General features: G+C 42.4%; 1 protein-coding gene across 1 annotated transcript in view; it reads right to left on the reverse strand.

The window, feature by feature from the left end:
• Positions 1 to 23,991, reverse strand: part of LOC128642875 (histone deacetylase 6) — a 338,039-nt gene that overhangs the window by 37,145 nt on the left and 276,903 nt on the right. The window contains exons 27-29 of the mRNA XM_053695741.1: positions 19,970 to 20,083; positions 8,774 to 8,920; positions 8,568 to 8,696 (exon numbers count right to left, since the gene is read on the reverse strand). Coding sequence (XP_053551716.1) covers positions 8,568 to 8,696; positions 8,774 to 8,920; positions 19,970 to 20,083 — 390 coding nt within the window. The remainder of the gene's footprint in view (positions 1 to 8,567; positions 8,697 to 8,773; positions 8,921 to 19,969; positions 20,084 to 23,991) is intronic.

The raw sequence follows: 23,991 nt of genomic DNA on the forward strand, positions 1-23,991 counted from the left end.
TTAGGGCTGCACGATTAATCGCAGATGGGTTTTAAACCGCGATTAATCTCTGCGGTTTTAAAACCGAGAGAGTACGCAATTTAAAAAATAAATAAAAAAATCTTCAGATTGTCATGAAAATGGAGGTGGAGAGGGAGGATGAGAGGCGGACCAGTGTGGGGCCATTGGGCAGACCTGAGAATGCCTGCGAAACGGCCATTGTGGAAGAGATTAAAGAGTGTGTAGGGAGTCATCTAGGAGTGTTGTGGCGGTGGTCAAGCTGTGGTGTGGCGGTGGGACAGCTCAAAGTTGTGAGCAATAAAGTGAATATTGTAAAAAAAAACATAATTTATGCTTACCTGATAAATGTATTTCTCTTGTAGTGTATACAGTCCACGGATCATCCATTACTTATGGGATATATTCCCTTCCCAACAGGAAGTTGCAAGAGGATCACCCAAAGCAGAGCTGCTATATAGCTCCTCCCCTCACATGTCATATCCAGTCAACAAGAAAGGAGAAACTATAGGGTGCAGTGGTGACTGGAGTTTTAATTAAAATTTAGATCTGCCTTGAAAAGACAGGGCGGGCCGTGGACTGAATACACTACAAGAGAAATAAATTTATCAGGTAAGCATAAATTATGTTTTCTCTTGTTAAGTGTATCCAGTCCACGGATCATCCATTACTTATGGGATACCAATACCAAAGCTAAAGTACACGGATGATGGGAGGGACAAGGCAGGAACTTAAACGGAAGGAACCCCTGCCTGTAGAACCTTTCTCCCAAAAACAGCCTCCGAAGAAGCAAAAGTGTCAAATTTGTAAAATTTTGAAAAGGTGTGAAGCGAAGACCAAGTCGCAGCCTTGCAAATCTGTTCAACAGAGGCCTCATTCTTAAAGGCCCAGGTGGAAGCCACAGCTCTAGTAGAATGAGCTGTAATTCTTTCAGGGGGCTGCTGTCCAGCAGTCTCATAGGCTAAGCGTATTATGCTACGAAGCCAAAAAGAGAGAGAGGTTGCCGAAGCTTTTTGACCTCTCCTCTGTCCAGAATAAACGACAAACAGGGAAGAAGTTTGACGAAAATCTTTAGTTGCCTGTAAATAGAACTTCAGGGCACGGACTACGTCCAGATTATGCAAAAGACGTTCCTTCTTTGAAGAAGGGTTAGGGCACAATGATGGGACAACAATCTCTTGATTGATATTCCTGTTAGAAACTACCTTAGGTAAAAACCCAGGTTTAGTACGCAGAACTACCTTGTCTGAATGGAAAATCAGATAAGGAGAATCACAATGTAAGGCAGATAACTCAGAGACTCTTCGAGCCGAGGAAATAGCCATCAAAACAAAACTTTCCAAGATAAAAGCTTAATATCAATGGAATGAAGGGGTTCAAACGGAACACCTTGAAGAACTTTAAGAACCAAGTTTAAGCTCCACGGAGGAGCAACAGTTTTAAACACAGGCTTAATCCTAGCTAAAGCCTGACAAAAAGCCTGGACGTCTGGAACTTCTGCCAGACGCTTGTGCAAAAGAATAGACAGAGCAGAAATCTGTCCCTTTAACGAACTAGCAGATAAGCCCTTTTCTAAACCCTCTTGTAGAAAAGACAATATCCTAGGAATCCTAACTTTACTCCATGAGTAACTGTTGGATTCGCACCAATATAAGTATTTACGCCATATCTTAAGGTTGATTTTTCTGGTAACAGGCTTCCGTGCCTGTATTAAGGTATCAATAACTGACTCTGAGAAGCCACGCTTTGATAGGATCAAGCGTTCAATCTCCATGCAGTCAGCTTCAGAGAAATTAGATTTGGATGGTTGAAAGGACCTTGTATTAGAAGGTCCTGCCTCAGGGGTAGAGACCATGGTGGACAGGACGACATGTCCACTAGGTCTGCATACCAGGTCCTGCGTGGCCACGCAGGCGCTATCAGAATCACCGATGCTCTCTCCTGTTTGATCTTGGCAATCAGTCGAGGCAGCAGCGGAAACGGTGGAAACACATAAGCCATGTTGAAAACCCAAGGGGCATCTATCAGCGCCGCTTCCGGGTCTCTGGACCTGGATCCATAAAGAGGAAGCTTGGCGTTCTGGCGAGACGCCATGAGATCCAACGATGAATCAGTTGAGCGAACACCTCCGGATGAAGTTCCCACTCCCCCGGATGAAAAGTCTGGCGACTTAGAAAGTCCGCCTCCCAGTTCTCCACGCCTGGGATGTGGATCGCTGACAGGTGGCAAGAGTGAGACTCTGCCCAGCGAATTATCTTTGAGACTTCTAACATCGCTAGGGAACTCCTGGTTCCCCCGTGATGGTTGATGTAAGCCACAGTCGTGATGTTGTCCGACTGAAATCTGATGAACCTCAGTGTTGCTAACTGAGGCCAAGCTAGAAGAGCATTGAATATTGCTCTTAACTCCAGAATATTTATTGGGAGGAGTTTCTCCTCCTGAGTCCACGATCCCTGAGCCTTCAGGGAGTTCCAGACTGCGCCCCAACCTAGAAGGCTGGCATCTGTTGTTACAATCGTCCAATCTGGCCTGCGAAAGGTCATGCCCTTGGACAGATGGACCCGAGAAAGCCACCAGAGAAGAGAATCTCTGGTCTCTCGATCCAGATTTAATAGAGGGGACAAATCTGAGTAATCCCCATTCCACTGACTTAGCATGCATAATTGCAGCGGTCTGAGATGCAGGCGTGCAAATGGCACTATGTCCATTGCCACTACCATTAAGCCGATTACTTCCATGCACTGAGCCACTGACGGGCGTGGAATGGAATGAAGGACACGGCAAGCATTTAGGAGTTTTGATAACCTGGACTCCGTCAGGTAAATTTTCATCTCTACAGAATCTATAAGAGTCCCTTGGAAGGAGACTCTTGTGAGTGGTGATAGAGAACTCTTTTCCACGTTCACTTTCCACCCATGCGACCTCAGAAATGCCAGAACTATCTCTGTATGAGACTTGGCAATTTGAAACCTTGACGCCTGTATCAGGATGTCGTCTAGATACGGAGCCACCGCTATGCCTTGCGGTCTTAGAACCGCCAGAAGTGAGCCCAGGACCTTTGTAAAGATTCTCGGGGCCGTAGCTAACCCGAAGGGAAGAGCCACAAACTGGTAATGCCTGTCTAGAAAGGCAAATCTTAGGTACCGATAATGATCTTTGTGAATCGGTATGTGAAGGTAGGCATCCTTTAAGTCCACTGTGGTCATGTACTGACCCTCTTGGATCATGGGTAGGATGGTTCGAATAGTTTCCATTTTGAATGATGGAACTCTTAGGAATTTGTTTAAGATCTTTAGGTCCAAGATTGGTCTGAAGGTTCCCTCTTTCTTGGGAACCACAAACAGATTTGAGTAAAATCCCTGCCCTTGTTCCGTCCGCGGAACAGGGTGGATCACCCCCATTACTAGGAGGTCTTGTACACAGCGTAGGAATGCCTCTTTCTTTAACTGGTTTTCTGATAACCTTGATAGATGGAATCTCCCTCGAGGAGGAGAAGCCTTGAAGTCCAGAAGATATCCCTGAGATATGATCTCCAACGCCCAGGGATCCTGGACATCTCTTGCCCACGCCTGGGCGAAGAGAGAAAGTCTGCCCCCCACTAGATCCGTTTCCGGATAGGGGGCCGTTCCTTCATGCTGTCTTAGGGGCAGTAGTAGGTTTTCTGGCCTTCTTGCCCTTGTTCCAGGACTGGTTAGTTTTCCAGGCCTGTCTGTAACGAGCAACAGTTCCTTCCTGTTTTGGAGCGGAGGAAGTTGATGCTGCTCCTGCCTCGAAATTTTCGAAAATTAGACTGTTTGGCCTTTGATTTGGCCCTGTCCTGAGGAAGGGTATGACCCTTACCTCCAGTAATGTCAGCAATAATTTCTTTCAAGCCGGGCCCGAATAAGGTCTGCCCCTTGAAAGGAATATTAAGTAATTTAGATTTAGAAGTCACGTCAGCTGACCAGGATTTAAGCCATATCGCGCGAATCCGGAGTTCTTAGCCGTTAGTTTAGTTAAATGTACAATGGCATCAGAAACAAATGCATTAGCTAGCTTAAGTGCTTTAAGCTTGTCCATAATTTCATCCAATGGAGCTGTGTGAATGGCCTCTTCCAGAGACTCAAACCAGAATGCCGCAGCAGCAGTGACAGGTGCAATGCATGCAAGAGGCTGCAAGATAAAACCTTGTTGAACAAACATTTTCTTAAGGTAACCTTCTAATTTTTTATCCATTGGATCCGAAAAAGCACAACTATCCTCCACCGGGATAGTGGTACGCTTAGCTAAAGTAGAAACTGCTCCCTCCACCTTAGGGACCGTCTGCCATAAGTCCCGAGTAGTGGCGTCTATTGGAAACATTTTCCTAAATATAGGAGGTGGGGAAAAGGGCACACCGGGTCTATCCCACTCCTTGCTAATAATTTCTGTAAGCCTTTTAGGTATAGGAAAAACGTCAGTACACACCGGCACCGCATAGTATCTATCCAGCCTACACAATTTCTCTGGAATTGCAACTGTGTTACAGTCATTTAGAGCAGCTAAAACCTCTCCTAGCAATACACGGAGGTTCTCAAGCTTAAATTTAAAATTAGAGATCTCTGAATCCGGTTTACCTGGATCAGATCCGTCACCCACAGAATAAAGCTCTCCGTCCTCATGTTCTGCAAACTGTGACGCAGTATCGGACATGACTCTCACAGCACCAGCGCGCTCTGTCCTAATCCCAGAGCTATCGCGCTTGCCTCTTAATTCTGGCAACCTAGATAATACTTCTGTCAGAGTATTATTCATGATTGTAGCCATGTCCTGTAAAGTGATTGCTATGGGCGTCTCTGATGTACTTGGCGCCATATTAGCACGCGCCTCCTGAACAAACAGATTCATCTGTGTCAGACATGTTTAAACAGACTAGCAATGAGACTAGCAAGCTTGGAAAACACTTTAAAATAAGTTTACAAGCAATATAAAAAACGCTACTGCGCCTTTAAGAAGCACAAAACCTGTCTCAAGTTGAAATAACAATGAACCAAATCAGTTATAGCAACCAAATTTTCACAGTAAATGTATTAAGCTAGCAGAGCATTGCACCCACTTGCAAATGGATGATTAACCCCTTAATACCCAAAACGGATAATCAATAGAGAAAAAAAACATTTTTAACACAGTCAAACACACTGTCACAGGTCTGCTGTGACTGATTACCTCCCTCAAAATGACTTTTGAAGTCCCTTGAGCTCTCTAGAGACTTCCTAGATCATGCAGGAAGAAGCAGGAAGACTGAGTCTGAATTTTTACTGAGCAAAAAAGCGCTAAAATAGGCCCCTCCCACTCTTATTACAACAGTGGGAAGCCTCAGTTAACTGTTTCTATGCAGAAAATAAGTCAGCCATGTGGAAAAAATTATGCCCCAATAAGTTTTATCACCAATGTACCTCAAAAAAACGATTAAACATGCCAGCAAACGTTTTAAACATCCTTTTTTAAAGAGTATGTATCTCTTATTGATAAGCCTGATACCAGTCGCTTCTACTGCATTTAAGGCTTTACTACATTACTTCAGTATTAGCAGCATTTTCTTAGTCAAATTCCATTCCTTAGAAAATTATTTTACTGCACATACATTAATATGCCTGATACCAGTCACTTTTACTGCATTTAAGGCTTTACTTACATTACTTCGGTATCAGCAGTATTTTCTTAGTCAATTCCATTCCTTAGAAAAATATTTTACTGCACATACCTTAGTTGCAGGAGACCCCGCACGCCATTCCCTTTCTGAAGTTACCTCACTCCTCAGAATGCGCGAGAACAGCCAGTGGATCTTAGTTACTTCTGCTAAGATCATAGAAAACGCAGGCAGAATCTTCTTCCAAATACTGCCTGAGAAAAAACAGCACACTCCGGTGCCATTTAAAAATAACAAACTTTTGATTGAAGAATTAATTAAGTATAAAACACTGCACTCCTCTCACGACCTCCATCTATGTTGAGGGTTGCAAGAGAATGACTGAGTATGACATGTGAGGGGAGGAGCTATATAGCAGCTCTGCTTTGGGTGATCCTCTTGCAACTTCCTGTTGGGAAGGGAATATATCCCATAAGTAATGGATGATCCGTGGACTGGATACACTTAACAAGAGAAAACTTTAAAGTGCCTTACTGATTTTTTTTATTTTTTTTACTTCTGTGACGCATAACATTGAGTTTGATTACATATTACAATAATATAACATATTTTATTTATAAATGTTCAATAAGGATTGCTTGTAGGATGTATTGTGAAGTGTAAATGTAGGATGTATTGTGAAGTGTAAATGTAGGATGTATTGTGAAGTGTAAATGTAGGATGTATTGTGAAGTGTAAATGTAGGATATATTGTGAAGTGTAAATGTAGGATGTATTGTGAAGTGTAAATGTAGGATGTATTGTGAAGTGTAAATGTAGGATGTATTGTGAAGTGTAAATGTAGTATATATTGTGAAGTGTAAATGTAGGATGTATTGTGAAGTGTAAATGTAGGATGTATTGTGAAGTGTAAATGTAGGATATATTGTGAAGTGTAAATGTAGGATGTATTGTGAAGTGTAAATGTAGGCTGTATTGTGAAGTGTAAATGTAGGATGTATTGTGAAGTGTAAATGTAGGATGTATTGTGAAGTGTAAATGTAGGATATATTGTGAAGTGTTAATGTAGGATGTATTGTGAAGTGTAAATGTAGGATGTATTGTGAAGTGTAAATGTAGGATGTATTGTGAAGTGTAAATGTAGGATGTATTGTGAAGTGTAAATGTAGGATGTATTGTGAAGTGTAAATGTAGGATGTATTGTGAAGTGTAAATGTAGGATATATTGTGAAGTGTAAATGTAGGATGTATTGTGAAGTGTAAATGTAGGATGTATTGTGAAGTGTAAATGTAGGATATATTGTGAAGTGTAAATGTAGGCTGTATTGTGAAGTGTAAATGTAGGATGTATTGTGAAGTGTAAATGTAGGATGTATTGTGAAGTGTAAATGTAGGATATATTGTGAAGTGTAAATGTAGGATGTATTGTGAAGTGTAAATGTAGGATGTATTGTGAAGTGTAAATGTAGGATGTATTGTGAAGTGTAAATGTAGGATGTATTGTGAAGTGTAAATGTAGGATGTATTGTGAAGTGTAAATGTAGGATGTATTGTGAAGTGTAAATGTAGGATGTATTGTGAAGTGTAAATGTAGGATGTATTGTGAAGTGTAAATGTAGTATATATTGTGAAGTGTAAATGTAGGATGTATTGTGAAGTGTAAATGTAGGCTGTATTGTGAAGTGTAAATGTAGGATGTATTGTGAAGTGTAAATGTAGGATGTATTGTGAAGTGTAAATGTAGGATGTATTGTGAAGTGTAAATGTAGGATGTATTGTGAAGTGTAAATGTAGGATGTATTGTGAAGTGTAAATGTAGGATATATTGTGAAGTGTAAATGTAGGATATATTGTGAAGTGTAAATGTAGGATATATTGTGAATTGTAAATGTAGGATGTATTGTGAAGTGTAAATGTAGGATGTATTGTGAAGTGTAAATGTAGGATGTATTGTGAAGTGTAAATGTAGGATGTATTGTGAAGTGTAAATGTAGGATGTATTGTGAAGTGTAAATGTAGGATGTATTGTGAAGTGTAAATGTAGGATGTATTGTGAAGTGTAAATGTAGGATATATTGTGAAGTGTAAATGTAGGATGTATTGTGAAGTGTAAATGTAGGATGTATTGTGAAGTGTAAATGTAGGATATATTGTGAAGTGTAAATGTAGGATGTATTGTGAAGTGTAAATGTAGGATGTATTGTGAAGTGTAAATGTAGGATGTATTGTGAAGTGTAAATGTAGGATGTATTGTGAAGTGTAAATGTAAAATATAATATATTCAACATGATGTTACCAAAATCTATATAAATAATATCTACTACGTACTGCTCTATCATCTATCTAGTAGATAGATTATAGAGGATGAATGATATATAGAGTTACTTACTAGATAGATAGATGATAAATGTAAAATTATATTTATTATTTATATTTATTTAATATATAATTTAGTTGAGTCAAGTGTAGACTCCCAGAAGATAGACCATCAATCATCAGTAGCAGTACACAGTGGTGCAGTGCACAACAAGTTTTCTTTTTAATATTTCTCCTCTAATTATAAGTGTTAATTTTTATGCTCCAAGAGTGTACTGGGCATTGAGAAACATGTAGAGTAAGATTCTGTAGTGTTAAATAAACGTTTCTACTATGTAACCACAGCACAGGTAGCTAATTTTATTTGAACTATTTTGTGGTTTGTATTTGTATGCTCCAAGAGTGTATTAGACATTGAAAAATATGTACAGTAAGATTCTGTAGTGTTAAATAAACGTTTTATTGAAAAATTAAGGTATTATAGTATTTTTTTATAAAATCGCGATTAAATCGCAATGTGTTTTTTAAAAAAAAATCGCGACCCCCCCCCCCATATCGCCTAGCCCTAATATATATATATATATACATACACTTAAACATATATACACACACATACAGACACTGAGAGATTGTTAAATACACATACCTCATGATGTACATAGGACTCACAGCCATAGCACCAAACTGAAATGTCTGAAAAGCTGAGGACAAGGTTGTGTCCAGATGTGACACCATGTAAGAGCATATGTTTAGAGACATATCGCCCGCACAGCACCTAGAACAGATAAATAATTAATACATTAGACTGAAAAACTGAACTCCTACCTTCTGACGGAATATTATTTAATTTACCTGATAACAAGTGAGACAGACCCAATTTTCCAGCTGGGTATTGCACTCAGCACATGGCTGTGATACATTGAGACCGCCGGTTGGCACTTCACGCACAGATGTCAAGTGGGGACACCAGGACAATGGCAACACTGCAAATCCTGTCTCCTAAAAGAACAGAACACCAATATTCTAAACAAGAGATATCAACCAAAAAGAGCTCAATAAACAGATATCAACCAATTACAGATAAGCAAGCAGATATCAATCAACAGCACAGTATGTAGGCAACAACCAATAAAAGCTATGGGCTCGATTCAAGCCCTTCTCCTCGCTATGACTGCCGGTTCTTACAAGATAACCTGCAGTCGCGATTTATCAAGCAGCAGTCATCAGACCGCTGTTTCCCTACTCTCTTCTCCACTTCTTAGGTGGAGAATTTAAATCTCCCCAGTCTTCTCTGACTGGGGGAGATTGAAAGCTCCTGCCCAGGCGTGATTGGCTGTACGCGGGCAGGGGACGGGATTGGACGCAAAATAGTGCTCGTGTGCAATGTTAAATTCTGGCAGCAAATTACTGCCCGCCAGGCGAGAGCTGGGGCTGACGGGGATGAATATGTCCGCCCTTGATTGATAAATTGAGCCCTAAGTGTCAGAGTGTTTAACCAGTGTAATCAAAAGAACAAAGCAGCAGTGTTTGCACAACACACTAGCGAATTAGCATTGGCTTCATAACTTCATATCAAAACTGAGTGAGATAACTGTAAGCACAGCTTGGGATAAAAATGCATACATATAATGACCGGCACACGTTTTCTAAAACTGTTAAAAGCACAGTAAACGCCTTGTACTTACAACACATTTCTGTTGTGTTGCTAGAGAATAACACATCAGTCTGCAGGCAACAAATCTAGCCATAGCTATAGCCATAATGTTAGTATAAAGTCAATTGTTTTACAGCTAGTGCAAGTTCTGAGAATGAGAAACATTACATTAAGTGGACAAAATAATGGAAGTCTATTGCTAATTTGTTCCACTACTTATAACTAAACAATTTATATAAAAATATTTTACCGTTCCTTTGAAACATTGACTTTAGTAACATTGTCAAAAGTGGACAAAATCAGCACAGATAACAAGAGGGCTCCAGCAGAAAAATGGCAATCAACACATTATGGCCCAGACTCCAAGTGAAGCGCTAATAATGGCATGAGATGTGATATCAGTATTGCTGGACTGTGCTAAATTGGTGCACAAATTGATTTTACAAGTCCAGGGTAAAACAGATTTTCCTAAGAAGCTTAGCGCAGCCAACATCCCTTTAGTGTGCCCTATACTTTCAATAGATATCAATTATTTTTTTTTTGTTTTTTAATATTTTTTATTGAGGTTGTACAAAACAATAACAACAGTAAAAGGTACAATGAATAATATAGCAGACATATCTTTAGTTACTGGCAATGTCACTTAGACCTGAAATTAAACATGACTATACTGCAAAATTAACAGGATATAGAAGGACAGGTCATCTCAATTACAACAGGTTTGTACCCAACTGAGTGAATGGAACCTGCTTTTTTAATTTATATAAGCAATGCTTGCACCTCAATTGCTAAAACAGGCCACTCTTGGACCTATGCAAACTGAAAAACTCGGGGAGGTACATTAATGTTCAACACGGTCACTCTTGGACCTTGGAAAATATATAGATAAAGGAAAGATAAAAGATAAACCAAGAGAATAGAGGAAAAAGTATAGCAGGCTAAACAGCATATAGAGAATATAGGTAACTAGGTGTTGATGAGTCTATAATATCTGAACACTATATCCTCCTAATAGTAGGCATAAGATAGGTTTGCAGGTTTATAGATTTATAGGGGCCATTCATAACTGGTATAGTGTGAGTACTGGAATGTCAAAAGCTTGGAGTTGAAGCTTCTATATTAGGAGATTAAAACTGGGAGGGGTGCTTAAACATGGTTGGGTCCTAGGAATTTTTGTGGGAATAAAAGAGCTTAATTAGCTAATTATATTACCTGACATGTAAGCTTCTGCTAAACTAGTTCTGTAATAACAACAGCATGCTATATAATTAATGGTTTAAATATAATGTCTCAAGAGATCTTATTAGCACTATATCCTACACACACCAGAATTACCCTATGTACCTTAGTTTACAAAGGCTATTTAGGTCCGGGAGGATGGAAATACTAATGGTGATAATAGTATGGAAGTGGAAAGCAAAAAGAAGATAAAAATAAAAGGGTTAAAATGCTTAAATATGGTTAGGTTTCAAGGGTTACTTCAGGGATAAAGGAACTCTGATAACTAATTATGTTTTCTGATGGGTAGGATCATATTATACTGAATCTGTAATAATAGCTGCTAGCTATGTATCTAGTACCCTGAACTTAAAACCACAGAGAGACCGGAATTTAAACTGATGTATTACTGTTTTGAAATATGTAAAATTTCTCAGCATGTCACACTACCTCGGCCGCTGGCAGTGCGGGGGGATGCCGAGTCATTTCCATAGAAGTACATCAATACTGAACCTTGTGAGCTCACTGTGGACAGTCTCTTGAGCTTAGATGATAGGGATAGTTAGCAAAATATGTAAAACCCTCCTTAACATGAACCTCAGTACTACGACAGTTTAAAGATATGTGTTAGACATGATCCAAGCAAAATGAGTATATGCATACCTGTATACCTAAGCTTTGATAGAAAATAATATGAAATACATAAGTCTTCCATTCACCTCCAAAAGTCATATAAATAATCAAGAGACCAAAACAAAAACAGGGTGAGCATTAAACCACACTATCACTAGTCTAGTGCTATACATTGATATTGTATATAGAAACTATTAAGAAATATATCAAACAATGTGTATCTATATCATAGTAGAGAAGCAGTAGCTAACGTATAATAGAACTCTTGACTTAGTATAAGCTAGAAATAGTTACTAGCGTCCATCTTGTCACAAGCCAAAAGACCTGAGCTCCATGTCCGTTATTTACTTTATCCGATACCCATCCTTATATAATCAACGACAGTGTTCATCTGAGAGGCCAGGCTTGTCGCGGCACTGCAACCGGTTTGTTGTGGAGGGTTACCTGCAAGATCAGGCTCTCTCGGGATATCAATGTCCTCACGCTGCAAGATGGAGAGAGAGTTTCTCTGGGGTGATAAACCAGGCTTGTTGCAATCAGAAATGCTGGTTGACAGATCATTTTGTCCCCCACAGTTGCGGTGTGCACCAGATTTCTGCTTGAAAAAGGTCGACGATACCCTTATGTGAGATAGACCTGCTCCTTTAGCCTCAGTGGCCGCAGGGCCAGGGATAGAGCTCTGTGACGCAGCAGCCCCTCGGGCCTTGTAGAAGGAAGCGGGAGGCCAGCCAGACTTTGCCTGTAGCTCCGGGTAAGTAAAGTTCCTATCAGCTCTGAGGCAACCCTCCGAGGGCTTCGGGGTAGGAGCGGAACACAGGTCCGAGATGCCCAGAATTATTGAGCAAAGATCCTTCTTTAGCTGGTCGTAGCTTTGTGTAATCGCGTTACTGATATTGCGCTCCCAAGTGTCCACATCTGCTAGTACCTCCATGTTGTGTGCTAGGATGTCCCCCTATGTACTCCGCAAATTGAAGCTGCTATGCGAGTCTGTTTCCGAATAGCCCCTAGTGTGAGCCCAGACTGTAGTTAGCTTAGTCCGGCTGCCTTAGCCTGCTAACCCCGGGAAACCGGGGGGGGGGGGGTGATGTAGATGTTTCTTCAGTCTATGCCGCCATGCTTGTGACGCACCTCTTGGAGATTGTTATAACACTAGTAGTAGGAATGATGGCATTATTTAGTAGTAAACGGTTCAGCTTAATTTCCACTTTCATAAAACGTTGTTTTGGCAAGGAAAGGTAGATATATGCCACGGTAAATATCCAGATATCTCAAGATTGTGAGGAGCTTCTCTTTTTTGCGACTGATCATGGCGGCTGCAAGGCTCCGCCCCCCAATAGATATCAATTTTAATTTGTTTTTATGTATTTGTAAATACTTGAAACTCCTATGTTCTGCACTTCTTGTATTTTCAAATAAAATAATGTATATATTCATATAGATATATAGGTGTACAGTCATGGCCAAAAATATTGGCACCCCTGCATTTCTGTAAGATAATGCACCACTTTGCCCAGAAAATTGTTACAATTACAAATGTTCAGGCATTCTCATGTTTATTTCTTTTGTTTGTATTGGTATGACACAAAAAAAGTTTAGGAAAAAAAGCCAAATCTGACACATTCCATGCAAAACTCCATTTGGACCACTCTTCTTTCACAAACTGCTCCAGGTCTCTGTCTCTCAGATTTGGAAGGGTTCCTTTTCCCAACTGCTGTTTTGAGATCTCTCCCAAGGTGTGCTATGGGATTGAGATCTGGACTCATTGCTGGCCAGTTTAGTACTCTCTAGCGCTCTGTCTTAAACCATTTTTGGGTACTTTTTGAAGTGTGCTTTTGGGTCATTGTCCTGCTGTAAGACCCATGACCTCTGATTGCGATCCCCCCCCATATTGCCTAGCCCTAATATATATATATATATATATTTATATATATATATATATATATACATACACACACACACACACACACACACACATACTGTGACGGATACCCCGGCTACCTCGACTGGGTAGCTCCGCCAAACAGGTCCTGCTTCCTCCCTGGTGACTGCAGCTATGTAGCTGGCAAGTGACCACAGCCTGTAACCACCCCTGATGCCCGACAGCACCAGTATTCAGGGTCCCACACTGTGGCAGACTCCAGCTACCCAGACTGGGTAGCTCTGCCAGAGGGCCCTTCCTCTGTCTGGAACAGGCTGCTACGTAGCCCAGGAAAGTGATTTTAGCTGAAGCCCACCCAAATAACTAGACAGACTAGCATTCAGGTGAAACAGGAACTGATTTTATTGAAAACACACACTCCTTTTATACACACAGCTCATCTTGATAAGAGGAAAAGAAACAGGTCGGGTGTGTGCACTTTAATCTGTATTCAATTATTAACAAGTCTTTGCTGCATACTGCATTAAAATGACTGACAACTGTGAATAATGAGGGAGCTGCCCCAAACACCCCCACAATTTAGTTCCCAGGGATAGCACAGACAGACATCTGTGAAACCGAAGAAAAATTGGACTCACCACTTCCTGGTTTCTGGGTGCAATACCTTCCAAACTCAGATGCTGTAAACCTGTGCAATGGTGTCCTTCTATCTGTATAATCAACTCCTTCTGATTGGTGCCTGGGTATCCTCTGTCCTTTCCTGGCACCACTTGCCGGTGATTCGCAGTGCTCCCAATTACCCCTTGAGAGAGATCAGTCAGATGCAGTATAAAACTCTTCCTTCACAGTTTATACCCAGTACCTGTGCTCACTGTTGGCCATGAAAAGTCCAAATCACAAAAGTTATTACAGGAGCACCAGAGTAGTGGGTAAAATTTCAAAACTTTATTTAGGTTCACTAGGGTATCATTACACCTGGGTAAAAAGTACAAAAATATATGAACAGATGAAAAAAGGCTGACCGGTTTCGGCTACTGCCTTACTCTTAGCCTCAGAAGCCGAAACCGGTCAACCTTCACTAGGGTATCATTACCCCTGGGTAAAAAGTACAAAAATATATGAACAGATGAAAAAAGGCTGACTGGTTTCGGCTACTGCCTTACTCCTAGCCTCAGAGGCTAGGAGTAAGGCAGAAGCCGAAACCGGTCAACCTTTCCTCATCTGTTCGTATATTTTTGTACTTTTTACCCAGAGGTAATGATACCCTATTGAACTTAAATAAAGTTTTGAAATTTTACCAACTACTCTGGTGCTCCTGTAATAACTTTTGTGATTTGGCATCTTGATAAGACCCTGGACAATCCCACAATTTTCCCGCCATTCCCGCCCCTCCAGACGGACCGGCACCTCCATAGCAGCCACAGTCCCAGGACACAGGGGTGGCAGTTTAGGGGTGATCCCGGTGTTATTTTAAAGCATTCGGTATCCAGATGCCACAGTCCAAAAATCAGCATGATTCGCTACTGGGGACCGGAGTTACAGTCCGTTGAAGTTATGGGGTTAGAGGTGTCCAAAACCCCCGGTTCCCAAAGGAGCTCCCCTCCTATAATTCCCCCAGCTCTTGTCCTCCCTAGGGGCTACCAATCCCCAAAAGAGCGGAGCTCTGGGGCAAAGGGCTGCTGGATCGACCAGGGGTAAAGTTAGCGGGTGTCCTGCTGTCCTGTGGCCGACCAGGAGTTCCAGGAGCCCGGCCAGCCTGAGAGGGGTTAGGCGGGTTGCTCTGAGGAGCTCAAAACCACTGAGAAACAACAGGGGTGAGGTTGTAGGGGGGTGGGGGGTAGTCAAACAATGCAATGTTCCATGGCCACATTGCCTCTCTCTGTGATACTCTGTTTAGTACCGGCTGGCCCACCCACAATCAAAGCCAGTGCCGGTTTCCCGGCTATATCCCCACCCCAGACTGTAGGTTGAGGTTGCTCCTTGGTGGGGCAGGCAAGACTCGGGTGCCCAAACTTGTGGCACCAAATGCATGAGCGGGAACCCCCCGGTGAGAAATACTCCGGGACGAAAAAAGGGTAGAGACCCTGCCAAGCTACTGAGGGGAGAGACCGTCTGTCTCTTCTCCCGAGAAGATCTACCACTGGGGAGGGAGGTCTGCAACCTCTGCTCTGCTGCTGGGCAGGGAGACCGACTGTCTCCTCCCCCGGGAAGGGGTTCTACTGCTGGGAAGAGCTATCGACATCCATCTCTCCCTGCAAGGGGTTCTGTGCAAGGGGAGGGAGGATGACTACCTCCACTCCCAGGGAATGGCTCTGCCACTGGGGAGAGAGACCGACTGTCTCCTCTCCCTGTACCTGGCTCTGATGCTGGGGAGAGAGACCGACTGTCTCCTCTCCCAGGAAGGGGTTCTGTGTAAGGGGAAGGAGGACGACTACCTCCGCTCACAGGGTATGGCTCTGCCACTGGGGAGAGAGACCAACTGTCTCCTCTCCCGGCTCCTGACTCTGCCGCTGTGGAGAGAGGCCGTCTGTCTCCTCTCCCATGAAGGGGTTCTGCGTAAGGGGAGGGAGGACGACTACCTCCTCTCCCTGGAGATGGCTCTGCCGCTGTGGAGAGAGACTGGTTGTCTCCTCTCCTTGTACCTGGCTCTGCCGCTGGGGAGAGAGACCAACTGTCTGCCTCTCCCGGGAAGGGGTTCTGCCGCTGGGGAGAGTTATCGACATCCATCTCTCCCTGAAAGGGGTTCTGTGTAAGGGAAGGGAGGACGACTACCTCCAATCCCAGGGGATGGATCTGCCACTGGGGAGAAAGACTGACTGTCTCCTCTCCCTGTACCTGGCTCTGCCCCTGGGGAGAGAGACCAACTGTCTGCCTCTCCCGGGACGGGGTTCTGCCGCTGGGGAGAGTTATCGACATCCATCTCTCCCTGCAAGGGGTTCTGTGTAAGGGGAGGGAGGACGACTACCTCCAATCCCAAGGGATGGATCTGCCGCTGGGGAGAAAGACCGACTGTCTCCTCTCCCTGTACCTGGCTCTGCCCCTGGGGAGAGAGACCGACTGTCTCCTCTCCCGGGAAGTGGTTCTGCGTTAGGGGAGGGAGGACAACTACATCCTCTCCCTTGTTTACCAGAGCTGCTGCAAGGGCTGGGCAGAGGCCGGCGGCTCTCTGCCCTGTTGTCATCGCTTCTGCTAGGGTGGCCCCCTGGTACAAGACCATAAGCTCGGAGCCAGACTGCTGATCCGCATCCAGCAGCCCTGGTTCCCTTTTTCTTTGTTGCCACCCCTCCATGGTCAAGCTCCATGAATCCCAGAGGGCTGCACCCCAGATCTGTATACCCTTGGCACGCTGCTTAATGAGATCTAGCAGCCTCTTGTATTCCTCTACTAGTGCCTCTTCCTGGTCAATTATAAAATCCAGATCGTCTAGCAGCCAGGTCTCTTCCAAGAGATCCAGCAGTTCCTCTTGGAGCCCAGAGATATCCTCCAGACCCTGGTCCGTCTCGCTCCCAAACTGTGGGTCCTCTGTCCTTTTTGTAAATAGCAATCCAGGGCCACCGAAGCCAAAGCCCTCTGTGGGGGAGCAATCCTCCAGCCATGGCTGCTCTTGCATAGCGAGCCATTGGAGGGCCCGATAGCCATCCTCCACCCACATCTCTTGCTGGACCAGACTATGCAGAACAGATTGCCATTGCTTCTTTGGCTCTTTTCCCAGGAAAGGTACTCTCACACTCCGCCGAACCCGGAACCTTGTGTCATTTGTGGGAAGGACCTTTCCATTGTCCTGCTCCTGTTGAAGAGCCTGCCACCAGAGATTCCGGCAGATCAGGTCCCTCTGTTCCAGCACATCCTGTTGGTAAATAGGACCATCCAGCTGGGCCAGCGCCTCCTGTACTCTCCTTAGAAATTCAACTTCCATAGTTACCGGCTACTGTGGCCCTTCTCTTCTGTCAGCAGGAATCATGTGAAAGAAGCAGATCCCATCGCTGCCAGTCAATGTGACGGATACCCCGGCTACCCCGACTGGGTAGCTCCGCCAAACGGGTCCTGCTTCCTCCCTGGTGACTGCAGCTATGTAGCTGGCAAGTGACCACAGCCTGTAGCCACCCCTGATGCCCGACAGCACCAGAGGGTCCTTCCTCTGCCTAGAACAGGCTGCTATGTAGCCCAGGAAAGTGATTTTAGCTGGAGCCCACCCAAATAACTAGACATACTAGCATTCAGGTAAAACAGGAACTGATTTTATTGAAAACACACACTCCTTTTATACACACAGCTCATCTTGATAAGACCCTGGACAATCCCACAATTTTCCCGCCATTCCCGCCCCTCCAGACGGAGGCACCTCCATAGCAGCCACAGTCCCAGGACACAGGGGTGGCAGTTTCAGGTTGATCCCGGTGGCACTTCCAGGGTGTCATTTTAAAGCTCTCGGTCCCCAGATGCCACAGTCCAGCATGATTCGTTACTGGGGACCGGAGTTACAGTCCGTTGAAGTTATGGGTTAGAGGTGTCCAAAACCAACGGTTCCCAAAGGAGCTCCCCTCCGATAATTCCCCCAGCTCTTGTCCTCCCTAGGGGCTACTAATCCCCAAAAGAGCGGAGCTCTGGGGCAAAGGGCTGCTGGAGCGACCAGGGGTAAAGATAGCTGGTGTCCTGCTGTCCTGTGGCCGACTGGGAGTTCCAGGAGCCTGGCCAGCCTGAGAGGGGTTAGATGGGTGTCCGTTGTGAGGCGGCCGACCGGGAGTTCCAGGAGCCCATCCAGCCTAGAAGGGTTTTCCTGGTCATACACCAGCTCTTCTCTAAACAAGTTTGGAACACAAAACCATGCAAACAAAAGCTTCCAGAGATTGTGGTTGCTCTGAGGAGCCCAAAACAACTGAGAAACAACAGGGGTGAGGTTGTAGGGGGTGGGCGGTAGCCTTAGCTGTCTGGTATCCGTGACACATACTTTCCCAACTTTCTGACATATATATACATACTTTGCCCAACTTTCTGACACTGGGCTCTACATTGCACCACATAATTCTTTGGTAATCTTCAGATTTCATAATGCCATGCACACAGTCAAGACATACAGTGCCTGAAGCAGCAAAGCAACCCTAAAACATCAGTGAACCTCCACCAAATTTGACTGTAGGGACTGTATTGTTTTCTTTAAAAGCCTAATTTCTTTTTCTGAAAAACAGTAGAATGATGGGCTTTACCAAAAAGCTGTAATTTTGTTTCGTCTGTCCACAGCACATTCTCCCAAAAGGATTTTGGCTTCCTCAGTTACGTTTTGGCAAACTCCAATATGGCTTTTTTATGTTTCTGTGTCAGCAGTGGGGTCCACCTGGGTACTACCATAGCGTCCCTTTTCATTCAGATGGCAACGTATAGTGCGAGCTGACACATTTGTACCATGTGCCTGAAGGTCAGCTTGAATTTGTCTGGAACTTGATTGAGGTTCTATATCCATCATTCAAACAATCCTTTGTTACAATCTTTGATCAATTTTTCTCTTTCATCCACCTCCAGGGAGATTAGCTACACTGCCATGGGCTGTAAACTTTGTGACAATGTTGCGCACAGTGGACACAGGATAGACTTGTAACCTTGAGATTATCCATGCTTTTTCACAATTTTTGTTCTCAAATCCTCAGACAACTTTGCTGCTCTCTCTCCATGCTCAGTGTGGCACACAACAGAAAAGTTGAGTAAATTTTTCACCATTTTAACTGGTTGCCAGTGTGATTTCTATATTGTCAGCACCTGTTAATTGATACAGGTGAGTTTAATTACAAATTACAGGAGCATCACAAACTTGGAATGCAATTATTTGTTACAATTTTGAGAAGGTGCCAATAATTTTGTCCAGTCCATTTTTGGAGTTTTGCGTGGAATGTGTCAAATTTGTAATTGCAACAATATTCTGGGCGAAGGGGTTCATTATCTGACAGAAATGCAGGGGTTCCTAAAATTGTTTGGCCGTGACTGTATGTATATATACTGTATATTATTATTATTTTTACAATAAAAAAGCGCTGTCCAGAGTTCTTAACCAAAAAAGCAGCTTAGATGCCTTTGTTTTCAAATAAAGATAGCAATTGATAATAGGAGTAAATTAGAAAGTTACTTGAAATTGAATGCTCTATCTGAATCACAAAAGAAAAAAATTGGGTTCAGTGTCCCTTTAAATATGAATATTGCATAACATATACATCTTTAGACGTATATTTTAAAGCACTTTGCCTTCCTTTTTTTTCTAACACCTTTTTTGTGCAATATTTTTTCTTAATTTGTATTACATATTGTTATTATAAGTGTAACTGTACTTTGTAATGTATTTTTGATGCGTTTTGTGCAACTTTTTAGTTTCGCAAAAAAGTTAACCAGAGCTCTGAAGTAACGGTAATCATTCTAGCATAAATTGCGTTTGCGCTCAATCGATCATGTTTACTTTCAACTCGCAATACGAGCGATAAGCCAGAGGATCGCAAACACTTGCAATAAACCCCTTATTGCTTGGGCGCACTCGTAATCTGGCCCTTAGAGATTTATCCTGTACCATTAGGTGTTAGAAAGAAAGGCACAGTGAAATCCGCTTAAAATAATTTGACCAGCACAACATGAAACAAACCGCACACACATTTGGACGGAACATACACAGAGCGGTTTCACTTACAGAATCCCCCAGCAATGGATCCACAAAGATTTGGCACAGTGTACTGGGCAACGTAGTGTCACAACCGCCAGCTGCTTCTGACAATAGTTTGTCATCATTTTGGAGGTCTAGTCTCTAAGGAAAGAAGAGTATTCTACTGAGTCCTTGCAATATGCAGTGATCTCCCCAGGATGTTTTAGTGGGTTACCCCGCCCGGCTGATTTTACTGACCACCCCGCTAAAATGTTAGCCAATATTAAGCTATAATTAGCTAATATTACCATTATTATTTCACTGTATATAGCACAAGTTATCATTAAAGGGATAATAAACCCAGATGGTTTCTCTTATGATTCAGATAGAGCATGCAATTTTAAGAAATTATCTAATTTACTCCTATTATTAATTTTTCTTTGTTCTTGAATACCAGGAATGTATAAGCTTAGGAGCCAGCCCTTTTTTCGGTTCCACTGGATAGCGCTTGCTGATTGGTGGCTACATTTAGTGCTACCCAGGTGCTGAACCAAAAATGGGCTGGCTCCTAAGCTTACATTCCTGCTTTTCAAATAAAGATACCAAGAAAACGAAGAAAAAAATAATAATAGGAATAAATTAGAAAGTTTCTTAAAATTGCATGTTCTACCTGAAAGAAAAAAAAAATGGGTTTAGTATCCCTTTAAATAAATATATGTTAAATTATGCAATTACTTTAAACTTTAAATAGCAGATAAATGTATAATATTAGATTGTATTACACTGCCCCCACATGGCAAACATTTCTGTGGAGACCACGGAATAACATAATTTATGTAAGAACTTACCTGATAAATTCATTTCTTTCATATTAGCAAGAGTCCATGAGCTAGTGACGTATGGGATATACATTCCTACCAGGAGGGGCAAAGTTTCCCAAACCTCAAATGCCTATAAATACACCCCTCACCACACCCACAAATCAGTTTAACGAATAGCCAAGAAGTGGGGTGATAAGAAAAAAGTGCGAAAGCATAAAAAATAAGGAATTGGAATAATTGTGCTTTATACAAAAAAATCATAACCACCATAAAAAGGGTGGGCCTCATGGACTCTTGCTAATATGAAAGAAATGAATTTATCAGGTAAGTTCTTACATAAATTATGTTTTCTTTCATGTAATTAGCAAGAGTCCATGAGCTAGTGACGTATGGGATAATGACTACCCAAGATGTGGATCTTCCACGCAAGAGTCACTAGAGAGGGAGGGATAAAATAAAGACAGCCAATTCCGCTGAAAATAATCGACACCCAAAACAAAGTTTAAATCTTATAATGAAAAAAACTGAAATTATAAGCAGAAGAATCAAACTGAAACAGCTGCCTGAAGTATTTTTCTACCAAAAACTGCTTCAGAAGAAGAAAACACATCAAAATGGTAGAATTTAGTAAAAATATGCAAAGAAGATCAAGTTGCTGCTTTGCAAATCTGATCAACCGAAGCTTCATTCCTAAACGCCCAGGAAGTAGAAACTGACCTAGTAGAATGAGCTGTAATCCTTTGAGGCAGAGTTTACCCGACTCGACATAAGCATGATGAGTTAAAGATTTCAACCAAGATGCCAAAGAAATGGCAGAGGCCTTCTGACCTTTCCTAGAACTGGAAAAGATAACAAAAAGACTAGAAGTCTTTCGGAAAATCTTAGTAGCTTCAACATAACATTTCAAAGCTCTAACTACATCCAAAGAATGCAGTGAAATCTCCTTAGAATTCTTAGGATTAGGACAAAATGAAGGAACTACAATTTCTCTACTAATGTTGTTAGAATTCACAACCTTAGGTAAAAATTTAAAAGAAGTTTGCAACACCGCCTTATCCTGATGAAAAATCAGAAAAGGAGACTCACAAGAAAGAGCAGATAATTCAGAAACTCTTCTAGCAGAAGAGATGGCAAAAAGAAACAAAACTTTCCAAGAAAGTAATTTAATGTCCAGAGAATGCATAGGTTCAAACGGAGGAGCTTGAAGAGCCCCCAGAACCAAATTCAAACTCCAAGGAGGAGAAATAACAAGTTTTATACGAACCAAAGCTTGTACAAAACAATAAAAATCAGGAAAACTTTCTGTTCTTTTTCACAGAAAGATTGCTAGAGCAAAGATTTGTCCTTTTAAGGAACTTGCAGACAAAACTTATCCAAACCATCCTGAAGAAACTGTAAAATTCTAGGAATTCTAAAAGAATGCCAAGAAAAATGATGAGAAAAACACCAAAAAATGCAAGTCTTCCAGACTCGATAATATATCATCCTAGATACAGATTTACGAGCCTGCAACATAGTATTAATTACGGAGTCAGAGAAAACCTCTATGACTGAGAATCAAGCGTTCAATCTCCATACTTTCAATTTAAGGATTTGAGATCCTGATGGAAAAAAAGGACCTTGTGATAGAAGGTCTTGTCTTAACGGAAGAGTCCATGGATGGCAAGGAGCCATCCGGACAAGATCCGCATACCAAAACCTGTGAGGCCATGCTGGAGCCACCAGCAGAATAAACGAACGCTCCTTTAGAATTTTGGAAATCACTCTTGAAAGAAGAACTAGAGGCGGAAAGATATAGCAGGATGATATTTCCAAGGAAGTGACAATGCATCCACTGCTTCCGCCTGAGGATCCCTGGATCTGGACAGATACCTGGGAAGCTTCTTGTTTAGATGAGAAGCCATCAGATCTATTTCTGGAAGTCCCCATATTTGAACAATCTGAAGAAATACCTCTGGGTGAAGAGACCATTCGCCCGGATGTAGCATTTGGCGACTGAGATAATCCGCTTCCCAATTGTCTATACCTGGGATATGAACCGCAGAAATTAGACAGGGGCTGGATTTCGCCCATACAAGTATTCGAGATACTTCCTTTATAGCCAGAGGACTGTGAGTCCCTCTTGATGATTGACATATGCCACATTTGTGACATTGTCCGTCTGTAAACAAATGAACGACTCTCTCTTTAGAAGAGGCCACGACTGAAGAGCTCTGAAAATTGCACGGAGTTCCAAAATGTTGATTGGAAATCTCACCTCCTGAGATTCCCAAACCCCTTGTGCTGTCAGAAACCCCCATACAGCTCCCCAACCTGTCAGACTTGCATCTGTTGAGATCACAGTCCAGGTTGGAAGAACAAAAGAAGCCCCCTGAACTAAACGATGGTGGTCTGTACCACGTCAGAGGGTGTCGAACAATCGTTTTTAAAGATATTAAATGAGATATCTTTATATAATCCTTGCACCACTGGTTCAGCATACAGAGCTGAAGAGGTCGCATGTGAAAATGAGCAAAGGGAAACACGTCCAATGCAGCAGTCATAAGAACCTAGAATTTCCATGCATAAGGCTACCGAAGGGAATGATTGAGACTGAAGGTTTCGATAAGCTGAAACCAAATTCAGACGTCTCTTGTCCGACAGAGACAGAGTCATGGACACTGAATCTATCTGGAAACCTAAAAAAGGTTACTCTTGTCTGAGGGATCAACAAACTGATTGGTTAATTGATCCTCCAACCATGTTCTTGAAGAAACAACACTCATAAAAAGCTGGAAAGGATCTTTCCATTGAAAATGAGCAAAGGGAATTGAATCCAATGCTGTTAAAACTTCTATGCATATATAGCAACTGAAGGAAAAATAGAGACTAAAGGTACCGACAGACGGAACCCAATACAAATTGTCCCTTGTCCGATAGAGACAAAGACAGTGACATTAACCATCTGGAAACCTAAAAAAGGTGACCCTTACGTGAGGAATCAAGAACTTTTGAAAAAAAGATCCTCTAACTATGTCCTGAAGAGCAAGTGAATCATATGAGAGTCCGCATCCTCAGGAAATAATCTGAATGAAAACAGAAAAATGAAAAATATGCATTTATTGTATCTAATGAAAACAAATAATGCTATCAGTGACCATAAAAAGGCAGAATAGTTTGAATAAAACTCCAAAACCCAGTTCCTAAAAAAGGAACTGGAAGAAAAACCCCAGAAGATTCCAGGTCTGAGCAGCGCTTGAACCCCATGGG

Source organism: Bombina bombina, chromosome 12 (assembly GCF_027579735.1).
Source record: "Bombina bombina isolate aBomBom1 chromosome 12, aBomBom1.pri, whole genome shotgun sequence".
In the NCBI taxonomy this organism is placed as follows: Eukaryota; Metazoa; Chordata; class Amphibia; order Anura; family Bombinatoridae; genus Bombina; species Bombina bombina.